This window comes from Pseudophryne corroboree, chromosome 3 (genome assembly GCF_028390025.1).
Source record: "Pseudophryne corroboree isolate aPseCor3 chromosome 3, aPseCor3.hap2, whole genome shotgun sequence".
Taxonomy (NCBI): Eukaryota; Metazoa; Chordata; class Amphibia; order Anura; family Myobatrachidae; genus Pseudophryne; species Pseudophryne corroboree.
In genome coordinates this window covers 686711606-686731652 of record NC_086446.1, presented here as the reverse complement: position 1 = coordinate 686731652, position 20047 = coordinate 686711606, and the positions used below count along the sequence as shown (strand labels likewise).

At 46.0% G+C, this 20047-nt stretch overlaps 1 protein-coding gene across 1 annotated transcript in view; it reads right to left on the bottom strand.

The window, feature by feature from the left end:
- LOC135056607 (glutathione S-transferase omega-1-like) overlaps positions 1 to 20047 on the bottom strand; it is a 71145-nt gene that overhangs the window by 32757 nt on the left and 18341 nt on the right. The window contains exons 3-5 of the mRNA XM_063962006.1: positions 17161 to 17269; positions 15111 to 15333; positions 3525 to 3626 (exon numbers count right to left, since the gene is read on the bottom strand). Of these exons, the coding sequence (XP_063818076.1) occupies positions 3525 to 3626; positions 15111 to 15333; positions 17161 to 17269 (434 nt within the window). The remainder of the gene's footprint in view (positions 1 to 3524; positions 3627 to 15110; positions 15334 to 17160; positions 17270 to 20047) is intronic.

Sequence of the window (20047 nt, the reverse complement as noted above, 5' to 3'; positions counted from 1 at the left end):
ATTGAAGGGGTCCCCACTCCTCCAGGGTACCCCGGCCAGGGGTGACTAGTTGGGTATGTAATGCCAGGGCCGCAGGGACCTATATAAAAAAAAAGTGTCCCACGGCTGTGGCATTATGTACCTGGCTAGTGGAGCCCGGTGCTGGTTTTAAAAATACGGGCGACCCCTACGCTTTGTCCCCCGTATTTTTGGGACCAGGCGCAGAGCCCAGTGCTGGTTGATTAAATATGGGGGAACCCCTGTCACTTTTTTTCCCCATATTTTTTCAACCAGGACCGGCTCAAAGAGCCCGAGGCTGGTTTTGCTTAGGAGGGGGGACCCCACGCATTTTTTTTATAAAAAAAAAAAAAAAAAAAAACACACACAACACTTTCCCACCCCTTCCCACTGATAAACATGCACGGATCTCATGGATCCGTGCATGTTTATCAGAACACTGTAAAAAAAAAAAAAAAAAAAAAAAAAAGCAGGTCCGTTTTATTTTAGTACTTTCTTGCGATTTGTATTTTTTCACGGCAGCGTTTGGCTATTGCCGGCAGTGTTTGTGAATTACAAATTAGTAAATTACCGAGTTCTACCAATTTGCAGGTGTATTTGACCGATTGTGTATTCATTCGTATTTTTTTTTTTGGACTTCCCAAAAAAAAATACGAATGCCCTCATCACTGCCGTGATTTGAGTTTAGTAAATTCCCGAGGTGACACTTTGAAGAAAAAACACCATCTCGGTCAAAATCGGGATCTTCGTAAATATACCCCGTTGAGTTTAAGAAAGCGCTGTGATATCCAGGAAGAGATAGCAGAAAGACAGTTTGAGGTACGAGTGAGGAGAGCCGTGGAGAGATCAGGGGAGGAGGTAGATTTAAGTGTCATCAGCATCGAGGTGGTATTGGAAGTTAAAAACTAATGAGTTCACCTAAAGAGGACGTATAGAGAGAAAAGGAGAGGACCAAGAACAGAGCCTTGGGGGACACCAACAGTTAGTGGAAGTGGGGGGGAGGTAGCATCATGAGAGGAGACAGAAGGAACGATCAGAGAGGTAGGACAGCCAGGAGAGGGCAGAATCACGCAGACCAAGAGCGTGAAGGATTTGCAGAAGGAGAGGGTGGTCCACAGTGTCAAAAGCAGCAGAGAGGTCAAGAATAAGCAGAGAGTAGTGGCCCTTAGATTTGGCTGCATGGAGGTCATTGCATACTTTTGTGAGTGCAGTTTCAGTGGAGTGGAGAGAATGGAAACCAGACTGGAATGGGTCAAGCAGTGAGTGAGCGGAAAGAAAGGCAGTGAGGCAATTATAGACAATACGCTCAAGAAGTTTGGAGGCAAAGGGGAGGAGAGAGATGGGTCGATAGTTGGAGAGAGTGTTAGGATCAAGGGTAGGTTTTTTAAGAATAGGGGAGACAAGAGCATGCTTGAAGGAAGAGGGGACAGTGCCTGATGAGAGGGAGAGATTGAGAAGGTGGGCAAGATGGGAACAGGCAGAAGGAGAGAGGTAGCGGAGGAGGTGGGAGGGGATAGGGTCAGCGGGGAGGTTGTGGGGGGGAGGAACAGATGAGGGCCATGACTTCCTCGCCAGATACATGGGAGAAAGATGTCAGAGTTGATAAGAGGGAAGGGGAGGGGTGGCAAGGGATGGGTGGTGGCTGGTTGCTGGTCTGGTGGGATGTGATATCCTGACGTATGGAGTCAATCCTGGATGTGAAATAAGTGGCAAAGTCAAGAGCAGACAATGAGGAAGGGAGAGGAGGTGGTGGGCAGAGGAGGGAGTTAACAGTGGCAAAGAGGCGCCGGGGTTGGAAGACTGGGTAGAGATGAGGATTTTGAAGTATGATTGTTTAGTGAGGGAAAGGGCAGCACTGTAGGATGAGAGCATGAATTTGAAATGGAAGTCTGCTTTAGAGCGTGATTTCCTCCACTGTCGCTCGGCAGTACGTGAGCATTTTTGTAGATATCTGGTGCATTTGGTGTCCCAGGGTTAGTGTTGATCTGTGAGGGTGAATAGTGGTTGGCGGAGCAACAGAGTCAAGGGCAGAAGTAAGATGCATTGTATAGGGATGTGGCTTGTTCAGGACATGTGAGAGAAGAGGAGAGAGAAGCGAGTCAAACAGGGAGGATAGGGATGAGGTGTCAAGAGCCTCAATGTTACGCTTAGTGATGGTAGCCTTAGGAGGGAGAGATGGGGAAGCAGAGAGATACGTTGAAAGAGCAAGTGGTGGTCAGAGAGGGGAAAATTGGGAATTGGAGAAATCAGAAAACACAGCGGTGAGTGAAAACCAGATCCAGTGAGCTCCCGTTAACATGGGAGGGTGAGGTGGTCCACTGGGAGAGACCAAGTGAAGAGGTGAGGTTAAGGAGTTTAGAGGCAGGTGATTTTGTGGGGTTATCGATAGGGATGTTGAAATCACCTAGAATAATGGAGGGAATGTCAAGAGAGGAAGTGAGGTAGCCAGGAAGCAAAGTTGTCGAGGAATTTGGAGGAAATGCCAGGTGGACGGTAAATGACAGCAACTCGAAGATTAGTAGGTTGGTAGAGGTGTATTGCATGGACCTCAAATGTAGAGAATGTAAGAGAAGGTTCTGGAGGTATAAGTTGGTATGTGTAGCTTGAGGGTAAAAGGATCCCAACACCTCCCCCATGGCGACCCCAGGGTCAGGGTGTGTGAGAATGTGAGGCCCCCAGCAGAGAGAGCAGCAGGAGAAGTGGTGTCATAGGGAGTAATCCAGGTTTCTGTAATGGCCAGAAGGTGCAGGGAGTTGGAAATGGAAAGGTCATGAGTGGGGACCAGTTTGTTACAAATAGATCTGGCATTCCAGAGTGCACAGGATAGGGGGTATGAGAGTTTGTGGGAGAGATGTGAATGAGATTATCAGGATTGCTGTAGCATTGAGGTAGGAGTAATTTGGAAGGAAGGGATAGAGAGGGTGTAATGATGGTGCTGGGGCCTTGGCTAGGAAGGGAAACTGCAGGAGTGAGTGCAGTTTGATACTGGTGGAGGAGAGGCGAGGAGACAGGCAGAGGGAGAGAGTAGGGTTGAGTGGTTGGGTATAAATGGTGTGAAGGGGCAGAAGTGAATTGCAATGGGGAAACAGAAGAGGGGTAGGGAGGCAGACAGAGGAGAGGAGAGAGGATGAGATGTAGGAAACTGGGAGAGGGATGGAGGTGGTACCAGGGGACAGAATAAAAGATTAGGAAGACAAGGATTAATGGGGGTTGCCAGCCTGGCCCCAGACAAGATTACCAATCCCAAATGTTTCCCTAGTCAGACATGGCACACCAGAAGTTAGAAAACTGGCTCAGGACAATAGCTGAATGCACAAAAATATAAATAAATGTGTAGGTAAAACCCACTAGACAGCCCATGCAGCGCAGTAAAGTTGAGGTACATAAACATTTAGGAAACCAACCTCAAACCAGTTACTTCACAGCAGATTGTGACAGTCAGGATGCAGCTGTCTGCACCCTAACTCAGGATTGTGACTGCTGTGATTTCATACCCAACCCTAAGCAATAAAAATTCACAATGTTACCTCATCGAGTTTTATGAGTTTCTCCAGAAATTGTGCCTTCAATTCAGTTGAATCTTCATTACTCTTCTTTGCAAGCATAATCTTGTACAACACAGGTGTAATCTGGTCAAAAAGAAACTATTTTAGAATGGGAAAGACCACAGACAAAATACTTTCAGGGTAATAACATACACACTTCCCAATACACTTGCATTTTCAAACACCAAGGGCTGGATATAGTGGCACCAGAGTGGGGCAGCCGCACGGGATGCGGCCCAACTCACTTTTTTTCTAAAGGGGCAATCACTCACAAGGCATAGTTTTGTCTTTTAAGCAATTGACACCCCCCCCCCCCCCCTTCCCCCCTAAAAAAAATCCTGCACGGCCACCGAACTCCATTACATCCGCTTCTAATAGTGGTAATCGTTTCAGATGGTTTTCTGGAAACTTTACAGGGTACATAACTAAAAGCAAGGCTGCAATGAAGGTAGGAAAGGGGGGGGGGGGGGGGCAAAAACTGGCACAACCCTCTCAAAGTATGCAATGCAGGGAGCCTCAGGACAAGAGAAGGAGCTTGCCCTGCAGAGTCAGTTGTTGCTGCACCTGTCAAACTGATAGGAAGCTGCAGCAGTCCCCCTGAAGAGAGACTTTAAAAATCTTAAAAATTGAATTAAACAGCATACAAAGCAAGCATCTATGTTAGTAGAATTTGTAAACCACAATATGTATGCAGAAACAAGAAAACATGTACAGTATAACAAGAAAAAAAAAAGAAAAAAAGGTAAAAGCTGGTGTGGTGTCAATTTTGAGTCAATCGATGGCATTCTACAAGTAAAGAATTGCTGCTCAGAGATATACAAGAAGATATTTAGGCAACTAACAGGAAATATAGTTTGGATCTGCACATAGTACAGTGTACAATATTTGACAATACATTTAACATAATAACCAGGCAATATTACACTGCAGAGACATGGAGGGGCTGGCTAAATGGGGAGGAAAGCCATCTATCCCATAGTTAATAAAATTTATTAAGGGGTTTTCTAGATATGTATACAAACTTCTCATGGGATCCACTGGTTAACTCTGTTGTAACCCATAGACTAACATCAGGGCCTGTATTGCCATCCAGGAATGCGCTATAAATACTTTGACAAGAGCACAGATATTGAGAATATATCGTCTAGAGCGGTGGTTCTCAAACTTGGTCCTCAGGACCCCACACAGTTCACATTTTCCATGTCACCCAGAAGCTGCACTGTATCACCAACGGTCACATTTTGAAAATCTACAGGGGACCTGCAAAACATGAACCGGGTGGGGTCCTGAGGACAGAGTTTGAGAACCTGTGGTCTAGAGTGTACATCCAATACTTACTCATAAATTACTGCTAGGACACAGTGGGCATAAAAATATCCGATGGAATACCCATAGAGATTGTCGCCTTTATCAGAGCATGCCAAAAAGTCATTTACCATAGGGCAAGACCACAACAAGTGCCATCTAATGCAGCACACTTTAGACACCTGGAATCACCTCACCCACCTATTTTAGCCAATCTATTAGGAGTAATATATACTCAATGCAGTATGAACAAATTTGTTGAAAGCGAGCAGAGGTAGCTGTACGAGAAGTCCCTATGGCTTCTTACCAGGTATCTGAGGGGATGGATCGCAAGTCTGCTTCCCATTTAGATCTAAGACTAGGGAGAGTACTAGAATGGTGGGCACTAAGCAGAGCAGAATAGAGACCAGAAAAGGCGTTGGATTGTCCAACGGCCATTAAAAGCAAGTGGACAGGAGACGTCTGGAAGAGAGGCGGCGCAGCACCAAAATGAGACGAGCATGCATGTTGAAGTTGGAGAGAATCGGTAAAAAGGAGACATAGGCAGGTTAAAGTCCGTGCGTAGTTGGTACTTTTCAAACATTTGAACAGTACCCGATAAATATTAGGTGGCCAATGGATTGAATACCCCAGCCACCCCATACTGACCCCATTTGAAGAGAAGCAAATTCATGGAAGCCATGAGTGTGAGTTAGAGTTGTATCAGGATCCTATCCCACCCCCTGCATCATGTGATGCACTTGTCTCCATACCATGATGTCCTTTTTAACAATTGGCAGTGCAAGGACCATAATATTGCTCAATAACTGTAGCGGCACGAGACCTGTGTGAGTATTAAGTAACAGGTGGGATATTAATGTATCCCCATTGGCGTCAGTAACCCAGGGTATCAAGCGAGACCGTTGAGCTGCCATGCAATACAACCTAAATTTAGGAAGAGCAGGACCACCCGGGTTGTGAGGTCATGTCCGTATCCAGTTTAATTCTAGCTCTACAATTAGACTAGACAAAGGAAGATAAAAGACCATCAATTTTATAAATTATTTTCTGAGGGAGGTAGATAGGGGAATGTTGTAAAATATAAAGCAATTTAGGTAATACAACTATTTTAACAAGATTAATTCTACTTGTGACAGTAAATGGTAGTTTCCCCCCACACCCTAATACGTGATTGCAGATAATCCAGTTGTGGTTGAATGGTCAAGGCAATAAGGATCGATAGGGCATATGGGTGACCAAATATTTAAAAGAATCCACCCATCGAAGCGGCAGGTCCCCCAGGCGGTGCAGCAGGACAGAGACCCCTAAAAGTATACAAGACTTGTCCCAATTAATGGACAAACTAGAAATCCCCCAAATGTGTTAATTATATCCAAACTATATGGCATAGTCAGATATAAATAAGAATATCTGCATATAGAGCAATTTTATCCATCCTGTCCCCTAGCAGGAAACCCGCCACCCACAGGGAGGATTTAATACAAGCCAGCGGCTCTATGGCATGTGCAAAGTTTGGAGATAGATGACATACCTGTCTCAAGCCCCTTTTTAGGGGAAAGACAGACACAGCCATTTACAGAAACCCACGCCATGGGAGCAGAGTAGAGCAGCTTGACCCATTTTTTAAAATTGGACCCAATGCCAAACAGATCCAGTGCCCCCCACTCCACCGAATCAAATGCTTTAGCAGCATTCAAAGACAATAACTGAGGAGCAGGAGTCCTCACAAGGGGACTGGAGAGGAGTATAGAGCCTCCGTAGATTAGGCAGCGTGGACCGGCCCAGCATGAACCCTAACTGGTCTACGTCTATTACCTGCAAAATTACCGAGCTTAACCTGGTTGCCAAGATTTTAGCCAAAATCTTTGTCAGTTAACAGAAATTGGGTGGTAAGATTATACCTTTTCTGGGTCCTTATCTGGTTTTAGAAGGACAATGATCAGGTCCTCCGCCATAGAATCAGGCAGGGTACCCAGTTTAGAATAATTCAGTAAATAGATGAAGTTTAGGGCCATAAAATATTTCTCATGTTCATAAAGTTCTAGGGGAATCCCATCAAGTCCAGGTGTCCCCCCCCCCCCGGGAATGATTTAATAGCAGATTTTAACTGCATCAGGAGAGAATACAAGCATTGAGATCTCATTCAGGTATTTAAGTGGGATCCAGTCTGAAGATAGACAGTATCTAGGTCGACAATGTTTAGGTCGACCACTATAGGTCGACATGGATGGAAGGTCGACAGGGTTTCTAGGTCGACATGTGCTAGGTCGACAGGTCTAAAGATAGACATGAGTTTCACATTTTTTGATTTTTTTCATACTTAACGATCCACGTGGACTACGATTGGAATGGTAAAGTGTGCCGAGCGAAGCGAAGGCACCAAGCATGGCGAGTGAAGCGGTGCACTAATTTGGGATCCCGGTCACTCTACGAAGAAAACGACACCAAAAAAAAAAAAAAAAAAAAAAACACCTCATGTCGACCTTTAGACCCGTCAACCTAGCACATGTCGACCTAGAAACCCTGTCGACCTAGTGACTGTTGACCTATAGTGGTCGACCTAAACATCGACCTAGATACTGTCGATTTGATGAACCACACCCATTTAAGTATGTCTGATGCATGGTATGTTAATCTAGAGCTATATAACTGCTGATAATATGCTAAAAAGTCCTCCACAATTTCAGGGGTTTTGGTGTGGTTACATAGTCAAGAGTACAAATAGCAGTCACTGTAGTATAGGCCCCGTCAGTACCCGCCAATTTAGCCATAAAGCTGCCAGGTCCGACTCCCGTCGCATAATAAGAGTGTTGGGTATAGAGCAACTGATATTTAGCTTGGTTAGGCAGTCGTGCTGCTCAGCCAGAGTATGCAACTACCTCTCCCTAGTAGCACCAAGACGATCAGTGGGATACTGAAGTTCGTGTTCTACAAGACTCCTTCAATCCCTGCTCCCGGCATTTAGGGTTTGATTTTAGGGACACAGATTTAATCAGGGTACCACGTAAACATGCCTTAAAAGCATCCCAAATTATAGGAATGGAAGATGAGCCCTTATTTATCTCCAAACAAATCCCTCCACATCTCCAGCTCAGCTCCAGTGCCCAATTGAGTCAGCCAAAAAGGGTTGAACTTCAAGAATACATGACCCCCAGTATCACCCAAATCCAAACAAAACTATCGGGGAGTGATTTTTGGTAAAAAAAACCATTTGGCAGCTAAGGCTAAGTCTATTCTGGAGAAGGATGAATATGTGGGGGAAAAGCAAGAATATTGACGTGTGTTTGGGCAACAAGCTCTCCGCACAGCCATCAGGCCCAAACTCTCCAGTAACAGTGCAAAGTCACCCACGTTGTGCCACAGGGGCAAAAGAGGACATTCTAACTATCCAAAACAGTTGCCCAACTGCTAAGAAATTTTCTGCTGCAATCAACTCTGAATTAGGCCCTGAATTGGGTAGAGGCCATATGTCAACATAGCATAGGAAAGAAAGACCCACCTAGTATCCCACCCACCGCGTATACCTGACCAAACTGTGGCATACCTAATCCCAGAAAAGTTTTTCCCCAAACAAATTAAAAAGGAAAACAGAGGCAATAGATATGACTAAAAGACAAGGTGCAGGTCACCCACCATCAAGCAAGTACAGTGAGGAGACACCACCCCAAGCCTCTCAGGATAATGTCACTTGGGAGAAGTCAAGTAGCGCCATCACCATTATGGAACCAGAGTACCATAGCACAACAGTTAAGCTATCAAGAGGAAACAAATAAGAGCTTTTGTTAAGGATCAGCTGCAAGGGCCCTTCTAGCCAGAGCCCAGCTTTACAAGATGTGGCAAAGAATTTTGTGTCTCCCTCAGCCACCACCCAAAGTCTAGAGGGAAAGCACTGCGTATGGTAAGTCGATTTCTCTAAGATGTCTCTTGATCAGGATAAATTGTGCACGGTCCTTCTGCACCTCCAGTGCAAAGTCTGGAAATGCTGAGATTTTGGATCCATTCCATAACAAAGGGCCTTTAGTGCGCACCAGGTACAGTACAGCATCCTGGTCATGGCAGTGGAGACATTTTGCTATTACGGTATGCGGTGGTACACCTAGAGGAAGAGGCCAGAAATGAATCCTGTGAGCCTGTTCAATAGTAAAGGGTGTAAAAGAATCAGCACCAAAGGATTTTTGTTAGCCATTTCTCCAGATCAGTGCCTCCCTCTCTCAGGTAGGCCTACCAAACGATTATTGTTCCTCTGAAGTCTCCCCTCCATATCCAGCATTTGTCTTTAAGATCAGACAGGTGATCATCCATAGAGCTTAGTCTCTCCGATGAGCTCCTGTCTATCTGGAGGTGCGGGTTTCGACTTAACCATAATATATCACAATATAAAAAAAAAAATAAAAAAAAAAATCTAAACTAGTAACAGGACAAGGGTATGCACTTCCAATAAAGGTCTTCCGACACAGGAGTGTAACAGCCGGGTCTTAGCCAGTAAATTGTGCGAAAACGGAGACTAAAAAGTCTTAGAGGAGATACGACACAGGGACAGTAAATAGAAGATGCTCAATAAAGGTAAATTAAGGTTATATCTGCTGAGAAGGAGATTATAGGAGATCAAATGAGAAAGCTGAAAGTAGTGTAGAAGTCAGCGCCGTAACTAGGTGTGCCTTGCACACAGCGCAGATGCGCTGGAGGCGCAGGACCACTAGCAACACCTGCCGGGCCGCTCCCATCAATGCCGCACTGAGGTGTCCTGGCGGCGTCTCCCTGCCCGTCACCGGCCGGCCCCCAGCTCAGCTGCATTGCCCGGCTACCACACACACACACACACACACACACACACACGGTAGCCGGGCAGCACTACAGCTCTCCCTCTGCTACCCCCGGTGACCTGTGTGCTGGGAGCGATGACGTCTCTCCCAGCCCACCCCCAGCCCATTCACAATGCCCTGCCAAGAGCGCAGCGCAGGACGACGGAAGACGTGTGGAGAGGAGAGGCACCGGCACAGGTGGTGAGTATAACTAACTAACTCTCTCATTCCTTTCTCTCCCCACCCATAATGTGTAAAAAGGGGGACTGCCTGCAGTAATGCATAAAAAAGGGGGACTGCTTGCTGTAAAGCGTAAAAAGGGGCGACTGCGTAATGTGTAAAAAAGGGGGACTTCCTGCCGTAATGTGTAAAAAAAAAAAAAAGGAACTCTGCTGCCATGTGTAAAAAAAGGAGGGCTCTGTTGCTGTATGTGTGAAAAAGGGTGACTGTCGTAATGTGCAAAACGGGAACTGTGCTGCCGTAATGTGTAAAAAAAAGGGGGTCTATCTTGCTGTAACGTGTAAAAAGGGGACTCTGCATTTTTTTTCCACTGTCCCTGCTATGTATGTGTGTGGGGGGGGGCACCGATGCAGTTTCTTGCACATAGCGCTAAAATGCCTAGTTACGGCACTGGAAGTACATATACAGCCCTGCAGGCAGGGCTAATTCAGAGCCGGGTATAGAGTCACTGATAAGATGGCTGCCCACCACTCGTGACCATATGCAGTAAGTGACTCACTTCAGCAGAGTCACGCAGGTCTCTCCAGGTACTTCAACCAAAGGGGGTATGACTCACCAACCCACTCTGCAAAGGTGATTGGCTCCTCACTCCAGCACGAAACCATGCCCCAGGGTGCAGACAGACAGCTACCCGGAGATTCAGCAGCAGGGACAGCACCACAGGAAGGTCACAACTGTACACAGGGACAGGCATCAGAGCCAGGACCAGAAGTCACATCATATTGGATTCTCCAGAGGCAGGAGGGAAAAAAATAAAAATTAACTGTGTATACACACACCACAGCTCAGATGGCGAAGTTAGTCCCTCAGGAGTCCTGGTACCTTCCCGCACATATGTGCAAGTGAGGGGTACCTCAGGATGTATGGTCCAGATGTGTATGTTGGAGAGCCTGCACGGAGCGACAACTCCATTTACCGCGTAGCCACGCCCTCCGGAAGGAAGGAAAAAGATTGTGCTGAGCAGAGCATGTACTGAGCTCTGATTGGAGAAGTCCATTAGATGCTCCTCTGACCTGTGGATATCAGTAGCAGCAGCCTCACAGGCTATACTCCTGAGGGTGGTTACATACTATTTACCAACGGGCGGGATGCTGGCTGTCAAGATCCTGACAGTGGCATCCTACCTGCCAGAATGCTGGCAGCAGGGCGAGTACCAAGTCCCCTTGTGGGTACAGTGGCTCGCTCCAGGTTCTATTCTCTCTATGGGTGTTGTGGACACCCACAAGTGGGAATAGCCCTTATGCACCGGGATTCCATCCATCAGCAATGTTCACTATTGGGATTCCAGCATCTGTATCCTGACAGCTGGCAAATTGATTGCATACCTCCTGAGGTTTTGTCTGCTCAACGCTGCTTCCCAAGTACATGGTGGCATTATGTGGATTAGGGGGGTAGGAATCAGGATATTGTGACAATTGCAGAAGAATGGGAGCCTTTAGTGCCAGAAGGTTTCAACGTTAAGGCTGATGAACATGTTAAATATGGTGTTTGTTAACAGGTAGTGATAAACTCCTCAACTACTGTAAGCCCAAAGGAGAGAGGGGGGGGGGGGTGTTTTGCTGCATACATACACAGCTTCTATGGAGTGTGGCTCAGTAGCCAGATTGGTCCGACAACCAGGTAAGGGGTTGGTGCCTAGAAAAACCCACCTCTGCTGATTGCAGCCCAATGGTACTGCCTGTCCTATGGGCGACTGGCAGGTAGGAGTTCCAATAGGAGGTCACTGATCCAGTGCTATCACACTTAGCTGAGCTCACTTAAGTGGCAGATTTTACAGGCAGGGGTGGGATTCCATAATTATGTAAAATCTACCACTGGTAAGATTTGTTAACTGATCGGGTTTTGTAGTTTCTAGTTAGTTGATCACAGACATCACTTAACGCCTACATATACCCAACAGATTTACTGATCAGATTGGACCATGCAGACTATCCGCGATATGAAGGATTGATAAAATACTCAAAGTCACCATCATATATTTTGATAGTTATTGGATAATCTGAAAAACCTGTTGTATTTCACCAAACAACCCAGACATCTGGGGATTGCCGAATTGCAACAATCTGTTGCTGGTGTAGGGGTCCTTTAGACTGATGAATCCGCTTAGAGCAGGCATTCCCAACCACGGTCCCCAAGTCACACTAACAGTGCATGTTTTAGTGATAGTCAGGCTTCAGCACAGGTGACTTAATTAGTAGCTCAGTTATTTTGAGCTAACCATCTGTGGTGCAGCCTGGATATCACTAAAACCTGCACGGTTGGTGTGCCTTGAGGACCGTGGTTGGGAATGCCTGACTTAGGAATGACCTTTCTTTAATAACCAGTTATTCCTCTGAGATAATGATCATAATCGTTCCATGAAAATGTAGAATATTCCCATCCCACCACAGCAAGTAAATTGCATTGATGGGGTTAAATATGTACTGTTTGGTGTAATGCCTAAGTTGGAGGATGTGCAAATTTGCACAATATTTCAGTGTGGAATTTTCCCCCCAGAGCTTTGATAATTACATGGGGCAATTCAATTGTTTGTGCTGCCCATCTGCATGAATGGGCACCCAACATGTTGCTTCACTCAGGAGCTCATTGGTATTGACGAGCCCAAAAGCACGAGGTTTAACTACTCAGAGTGGCTAAACCTGTCTAAAGCAGTGGTTAGGGCGCTCAAACCAGACTTCACACACACATTTCTCGTACGCCAGGAGGCTGTATGAAGAAAGGTCTCACCCGGCTGATGGGCGCAAGCAGGGGTGTACCTAGGGGTCCAAGTGCCCCTGGCAAAGTAGGCTGGCGCCCCCCCCCCCCTACACACATTTGGAATAAGGTGTGAGTATTGGAAATGGGGCATGGTCTTGTGGGGGAAGGGTGTGGACACAATAGTACTTCCAATACAAATTATGCCACACAGAAGTGTCCCTCATTCACATTACACTGCACAGTAGTGTCTCGTATTCACGTTACACTGTCCCTCCCCCTAACCCTTACCCACCTTTCCCTCAGCCTAACCTTAACCTACACCCCCCCCCCCCCCCCCCCAAGAGCCTCTTCAGTGGTGCCTAACCCTAACCCACCCTTCCTAATCTCCCTCCCTGAAGCCTAACCCTAACCTTCCCACGTGGCTTGCCAGTGGAGACTTTGGCACCAACTCGATCCGGATTTTGGCATTCTGCATCGCTATCTATGTTGGGATGCCAGCAACAGAATTCTGAGCAGTTTCGGGATGCTGGTGTCAGCTTTCCGACCGCTGGGATGCCAAACACCAACATCTTGACTGCATCCCGAATGAAATGCTAATGAGCTGCAGTGAGATGAGCCTCAAATGGACCCAGCCATTAACCAAACACCATTATTTGGATGGTAGAAGGGCTTCCTGTTAGAAAACAAACATCAGGGTGCCATCTCTTCCAAGATAAAATGATCAATTATACAATTAACTGATATACATTTCCTTGAACTTGGCCTTGAAATAGGTAAGATATGTATTTTCTTTATTACACACAAGTTAGTTAAAGTTTTCGCATACTACTGACTTACATCTAACATGCATAAAAATCGTGTAGTTTTCCAGGTACTACAGTCCCTTCTCCCAAACACTGACACTATTTTATTATCTTCAGCAACAAATAGATCTATAGCACTGTGCTATATAACAATTGATGTGTACCTGGTGAGTGTGTTACTGCTGGTGTGGCGCCGGTGTCCTTCAGCACCGTACTGCACTAGTGATCAGACTAGTGTCGAGCAGCACTGCACTTGTAATCAAACTCAAAATAATCTACAGTTCCCAGCAGCCCTTGCTACTGGGAGCTCCCAGAAACAAGGGCTGCTGGGAGGTGTAGTTTATTTTGAGTCTGATTACAAGTGCAGTGCTGCCAGATACTGGCACCACTCCAGCAGTAACACACTCACCAGGTGCAGTCTGACAGTACTGCTTTTCTACCCTTTGGCCGCAGGTGGCACAGCCAGGCGGCACCCCCTCCTTGCCTGGTGCCCCTGGCGAGTGCCATCCTGGCCAATAGGTAGATACACCCCTGGGCGCAAGTTTTAAACTCTCCTACAGCATCTCTGCTAAGATAATGGTGCAACTCCACTTGTACTGTATGATGACTTCTAAAGAGTGGAGCAGTGGACATCTACCCCTAGGTTTCCTTTTAACATTGTTTTTTTTTTTTTATTGTATATAAGAAACTAGCTCCCCTTTGTTTGTACCCGACTGCCATATTAATAGATACATCCATCATCTACACTTTCTATATTTTGTGATAATCTCTGCACTGTATACATGTACTCCTGCTTGCTTTTAAGTTTACACCATAGAAGTGGCTTTTAGGTTTACTAAACAATATATTTTTTTATACTTTGTCCACCTTACTATAGATGTAGACACCCTGCAATGTTTTATTAATGAGCCTCAGTGTGTGAGCAAGACAGGTACAGTGGCATGTCCAAGTTTAAGTGTGAGCATTAGGTGCATGCTTCAGGACAGTATACAAGGCTAGCACAGAACAGGTCAGTGTTATCAAAAAGCCTGATCTTGCCCAAACATAACATTTGTCTTGTTATGGGGGTGTTAGACTATATGATTAAGTACCCAGAATGCTTAGAATCTAACACAAATATCCTCACCTTACCCACAGTGAGTGAGTGATTTATTGCTCATCAGCCTAGGCTTCAGTAGAAAGTTACCCCGAAAATAAAATTAAAACAAAAACCCCACACACACACACCTGGGTCCAGTGACCTGCCAATTTCCCAGGTAGCTAGCTACAAGGACCATAGTGGGCGGGCTGCATTGTAGGCAGGTAACCCAGGATCTGTTTACAGCATGGGATAGACCGATTTCATCTCCAAACACCAGCAATGAACCTATGTGCAGTATGAACGGCACTGACCCAGGAATAAACAGAGTTGGTGCCACAGTGTAAAGGGATTTTAGTGGGAGATTAGGAGAACTCTGTTTACACGAAGCACTTGCCATCATGTGTATACAACAAATCACAGAAATGCAGACGCTACTGACTTTTGAGGTCAGATCTCTGGACGACAGGAATTACAGACAACAGATCCCACTACCATACAGTAAGCTCAGGAGCCCACGAAAGGTTCAGTGAGTGATTAACAATGTCTCCTCATGGTAACCTGCAGCTGGCAATGAGGTAGGAAGCACTACAACCCAATATCTGCCCTCCCCAGGGGAGAAAAATCTCCCAGTCACTCCTACCTTGGAGAAATGCTCCAGTAGAATCTTCTCTTGTGCCTTTATGTAAGGATCTGCGGGAGTCAGCTTAGTGCCAGGAAAGGCTTCATCCAGGTAGTCACACACGATGGGCGATTCATATACTATTTTGCCATCAGAAGTTTCAACAGAAGGTACCAGACCCAGAGGGCTTTTCTCGAAAAACCAGTCAGGCTTGTTCTTTAGATTTATGTTTATAACTTCATGCCTAAACAAATATCAGAACGGTAGGAGCTTGTGAACACCAGAATGTCATAATATACAGTAATTGCAAATTATTATTTTTTTATTTTTTTTATTTTTTTAAATCAAGTGTACACATACAAAGCAAAACACTGCAGCACTCAGATACCGAAATACAAAGGCTAGTACTGTTAGCCAAGAGATGGTTCAGAGTGGGGAGCAATTATTGACCATATTTTCTTATATTACTGAGATTTATCAGTAGATATAAAATTTCTAAAGTTTAGTGGACCAAGAGAATTCAAGTTCGTTAGCAAACCAAGAAAATTAGCAGTTGGGCAAAACTATTACACACGTTACATCTGCCCCACCTGCAGCGCAAAGAGCTAGATTTGGGTGGGGTGTGCTCAAACTGAAATCTAACTTGCAACATAGAAATAAAGCAGCCAGTATTTACCCTGCGTAGAAACAATATAACCCACCCAAATCTAACTCATGTTAGATGTGCTCCACCTACAGTGCAACTTGGTTTTGCCCATTAGTGTGCTTTTTGGTTTGCTAACAAACATGAATAACCCCCTTCTCACCCCCAATGCTGGAATGGGTCAAACTTTCGAAACCGTGGAAAAGTGACACATACACCTCCTAGCTTGCATTTAAAATGATATATAAAGCAGACGAGTTGGTATGGGCAACTTGTCCTCTTTAGGTGTAATACACTTGCCCCAAAAGGTATCAGATTTTGAGAGTTGACTGTGTTGGAGTCCAATAAAGCTCATTGGATGCATCACTATGCATGAGTTGCAGCCTATGCATAAACAGGATGCTTTTAATTTGTCGGCTGACAAGATACAGACGCTGGAATCCAGGTGCAACAGGCCTATTTCCACTTGTAGGCATCCATGACATCCATAGAGTGGCAACAGATCCTGTGGCGGGCAGTGAGCCTGCAAGGGGACTCTGCACTTGCCTTGCTGCCAGAATTCTGGCTGATGGGATGCTGCTTTGGGATACTGACAGCCAGCATCCCATCCACGGGCAAGTCATACTGAATCTGCACAAACAGCAGGCTCATAGGTACAGGTAGCGGTAGTTCAACGGAACGGTTTGCTATACATGACACAGGATTAAATAAGTATTCATATGCTAGAAATAAAAGGACCAGCAATTGAAAATATTTATTGGTACAGTCATCTAACACGAGCTCCAAGTCCAAACAGGACAACCCATTATATATGGCTTCAGGTCATTAACAATAAAAGAATGTTCAGACATATGGCTGCAGATATAGAACAGTAATTGCTCTAGCTGTATACTTTGAGGTTAGGCTTAGACGTTGTGACTTGGAGGTAATCTTAACCCATGACCCAACAGTCCTCAAGGCATTAGACCAGGCATTCCCAACCACGGTCCTCAAGGCACACCAACAGTGCAGGTTTTAGTGATATCCAGGCTTCAGCACAGATGGTTAAATCAAAATAACTGAGGTACTAATTAAGTCACCTGTGTTCAAGCCTGGATATCACTAAAACCAGGACTGTTAGTGTGCCTTGAGGACCGTGGTTGGGAAACACTGCATTAGACTAATGATTAGAGTTAGCCGAGAGCAATGTAAAAATGGTAGGGAGGGGGAAGGTAGCAGGATGGACACCACCACATCTGCCAAACCTCTCCTACGAGGCGCAGCCTGCAGTGATTTCTCGAGGTTGCTGTAAAGAGGACATTAGAATTTATTTAGAAATAGGGAGTTAAACGATGTGCTGGATGTACAGTAGTCTGGGGTAGGTTTGAAAAGCACTGAATCAGACTATACATAAAATCAATGTGATACTGTGTGTAGTTTATTGCTTACTTGATTCCCCTGGCAAGGACGACAAGCCTGGCTCTCTGGGCATAGGGGCAGAATCTCATGCTGTAGAGTCGGATCACTCCTTCCGGTACTGGCCCCGGGGCATCACTGCCTGAGATAGATAGCTTTCATTCAATAGGTATATTACAGAAATGCAACAGTAAACCTGCAGTAAAAAGTCATTATCCTTATTAGCAGGGGATGCGGTCAAGATGCCGCCGGCCGGAATCCCGGCGGTCGAAATACTGACGCCGGAATCCAGACCGTCACAATCCCGACATTCTCCCTCCGTGGGTGTCCACGACACCCATAAAGGGAGAATATAATAGTGTGCCGAGCGAAGCGAGCCCACAAGGGGCTGCGTTCCGCTCGCCACCCCTGTCGGGATTGTGTGGTCGGGATTCCGGCGTTGGTATTTCGACCGCCGGGATTCCGGCCGGTGGCATTTAGTACTGATCCCATTAGCAGTGCTCATTTTTCAGACCAAGAAAAAAATGAAAAGGGCCAATACCATGATGGTCATTACCGTGCTACCAATTATAGCCCTTTGGCTGAAACATTTCCTGTGTTCGGGAAGGGGAGAAGGGGGGGGGGGGGGGGGGGGGGCGGGCGGGCGGAAGGATCCAAGATTAGTTCCCATACCCACAGGTTTTCACAGTTAAAAAAAAAAAAAAAAAAAAACACTGAACAATAATCTATCCACCACAGCTTGATATATGCTATTATATGATGAGGAGGGATCCTTGTGTGAGCACTGCAGGGTCAAGTCTTTTTAAACAATGACTCTAATTTCACATAGATGGTTGCTACTGTAGCATGACACCCAGACAGACACTAGGGTGCTCGATTTACTATAGCCTATAAAACAGATAAAGTGGTGGTGTTGCTCATAGTAACCCATCATTTCTCTATTACATTCTAGAAAGACAGACCGAAGTGAATTGGTTGCTATGGGCAACACCACCATTTGTCTGTTTAAAAACTTTAGTAAGTCTACCACTTAGTGCAGACGGGAGGCACTCGATATCCCAGCGCTCTGCATAACAACTATTCTCCCTCTTGGGGTGTCTACAACACCCTTGGAGGGAGAATAAATAGCGTTGCACACATAGCCACCGTGCCCGCAGCATGGCGAGTGCAGCAAACCCACAAGGGGCTCTTTTGCACTTGGCCCACTGCCAGCATTCTGGCGGTCAGGATCTTGAGCGCTGGTATATCGTAGTACACCCAGTGCAGACTTTTAAAGCTTCCGGCTAGAAATAAAAACCCTGTAGAAGCAGTTCTGTAGAAAAATCAAGACTATCTGGGATACTAGAAGTAGCAGTATTATCCAGGGTGGGTTTGAGCCACAAAATTCTTCACTGTCAAAACTAGCAGTAAACAGAGAAAGCTTATTTTCCAAGCACATTAGTCAGTCACTTTCAGACATCCCTGCATTTTAGCAATGGGAGCTAAAACTCCACAAGAGGACATTTAGGGCCAGATGTATCAATGCTTGGAAAGTGATAAAATGGAGTGAAAAAGTACCAGCTACTAACTGGAATTTCTCTTACGTCCTAGAGGATGCTGGGGACTCCGTATGGACCATGGGGTATAGACGGGCTTCGCAGGAGATATGGGCACTCTAAAGAACTTTTAGTATGGGTGTGCACTGGCTCCTCCCTCTATGCCCCTCCTCCAGACCTTAGTTAGATTCTGTGCCCAGAGGAGAATGGGTGCACTACAGGGGAGCTCTACTGAGTTTCTCTGATAAAAGAATGGTTAGGTTTTTTTTTGTTTTCAGGGAGCACTGCTGGCAACAGGCTCCCTGCATTGTGGGACTGAGGGGAGAGAAGCAGACCTATTTAAATGATAGGCTCTGCTTCTTAGGCTACTGGACACCATTAGCTCCAGAGGGATCGGAACGCAGGTCTCCCCCTGCCGTTAGTCTCAGAGCCGGAAGATAGAAGCCAGGTGAGTAGAAGAAAAGAAGACTCTTCAAGGCGGCAGAAGACTTCAGATCTTCCCTGAGGAAAGCATGCAGTGGTAACGCTGCGCGCCATTGCTCCCACATGGACAGGCACTGATGGGCGCAGGGGGGGGGGGGGGGGGCGCACCCTGGACAGCAATATATACTTGTTTTGGCACGTTATTACACATATGGGCTGCGGAGTCAGTGGATATGTTCATCCCCCGCCATTGTGAATTTGAGCGGGACCGAAGCCCGCCACTAGAGGGGGCGGAGCTTGGTCGCACAGCACTAACCAGCACCATTTTCTCCCTGTGCTGGAGAAGCTGGCTCCCCAGACTCTCCCCTGCAGAACGGTGATACAGGGCTGAAAAAGAGGGTGGGGGCACATTTTGGCGCAGTAAGTATTACACGATTGAATATAAAAGCGCTATATCTGGGAATTGTTTCCAGTGTCAGTTGGCGCTGGCATACTCCGCCTCTCCAAAGGGCCTTGTTGGGGCACTGTCCCCTTATAGATATATCCTTGTGTGTACGGGTGTCGGTACACGTGTGTTGACATGTCTGAAGCGGAAGGCTCATCCAAGGAGGTGGAGCAGATGATTGTGGTGTCTGTCGGCAACACCGACTCATGATTGGTATGATATGTGGAATATTTTAAATGCTAATGTGACCTTATTACATAAGAGAATGGACAAAGCCGAGTCCAAGGAAACCGCAGGGAGTCAATCCGCAGATTTGACTGGGTCACAGGGCCCGTCGGTCTCAAAAGCGTCCCTTATCACAAATAGTAGACACTGTTACAGACACGGATTCTGACTCCAGTGTCGACTATGATGCAAAAGTATTCATTATATGATTATGGCAATAAGATGTTTTGCATATCACAGATGACCCCTCTGTTCCTGACATGAGGGTACACATGTTTAAGGGGAAGAAACC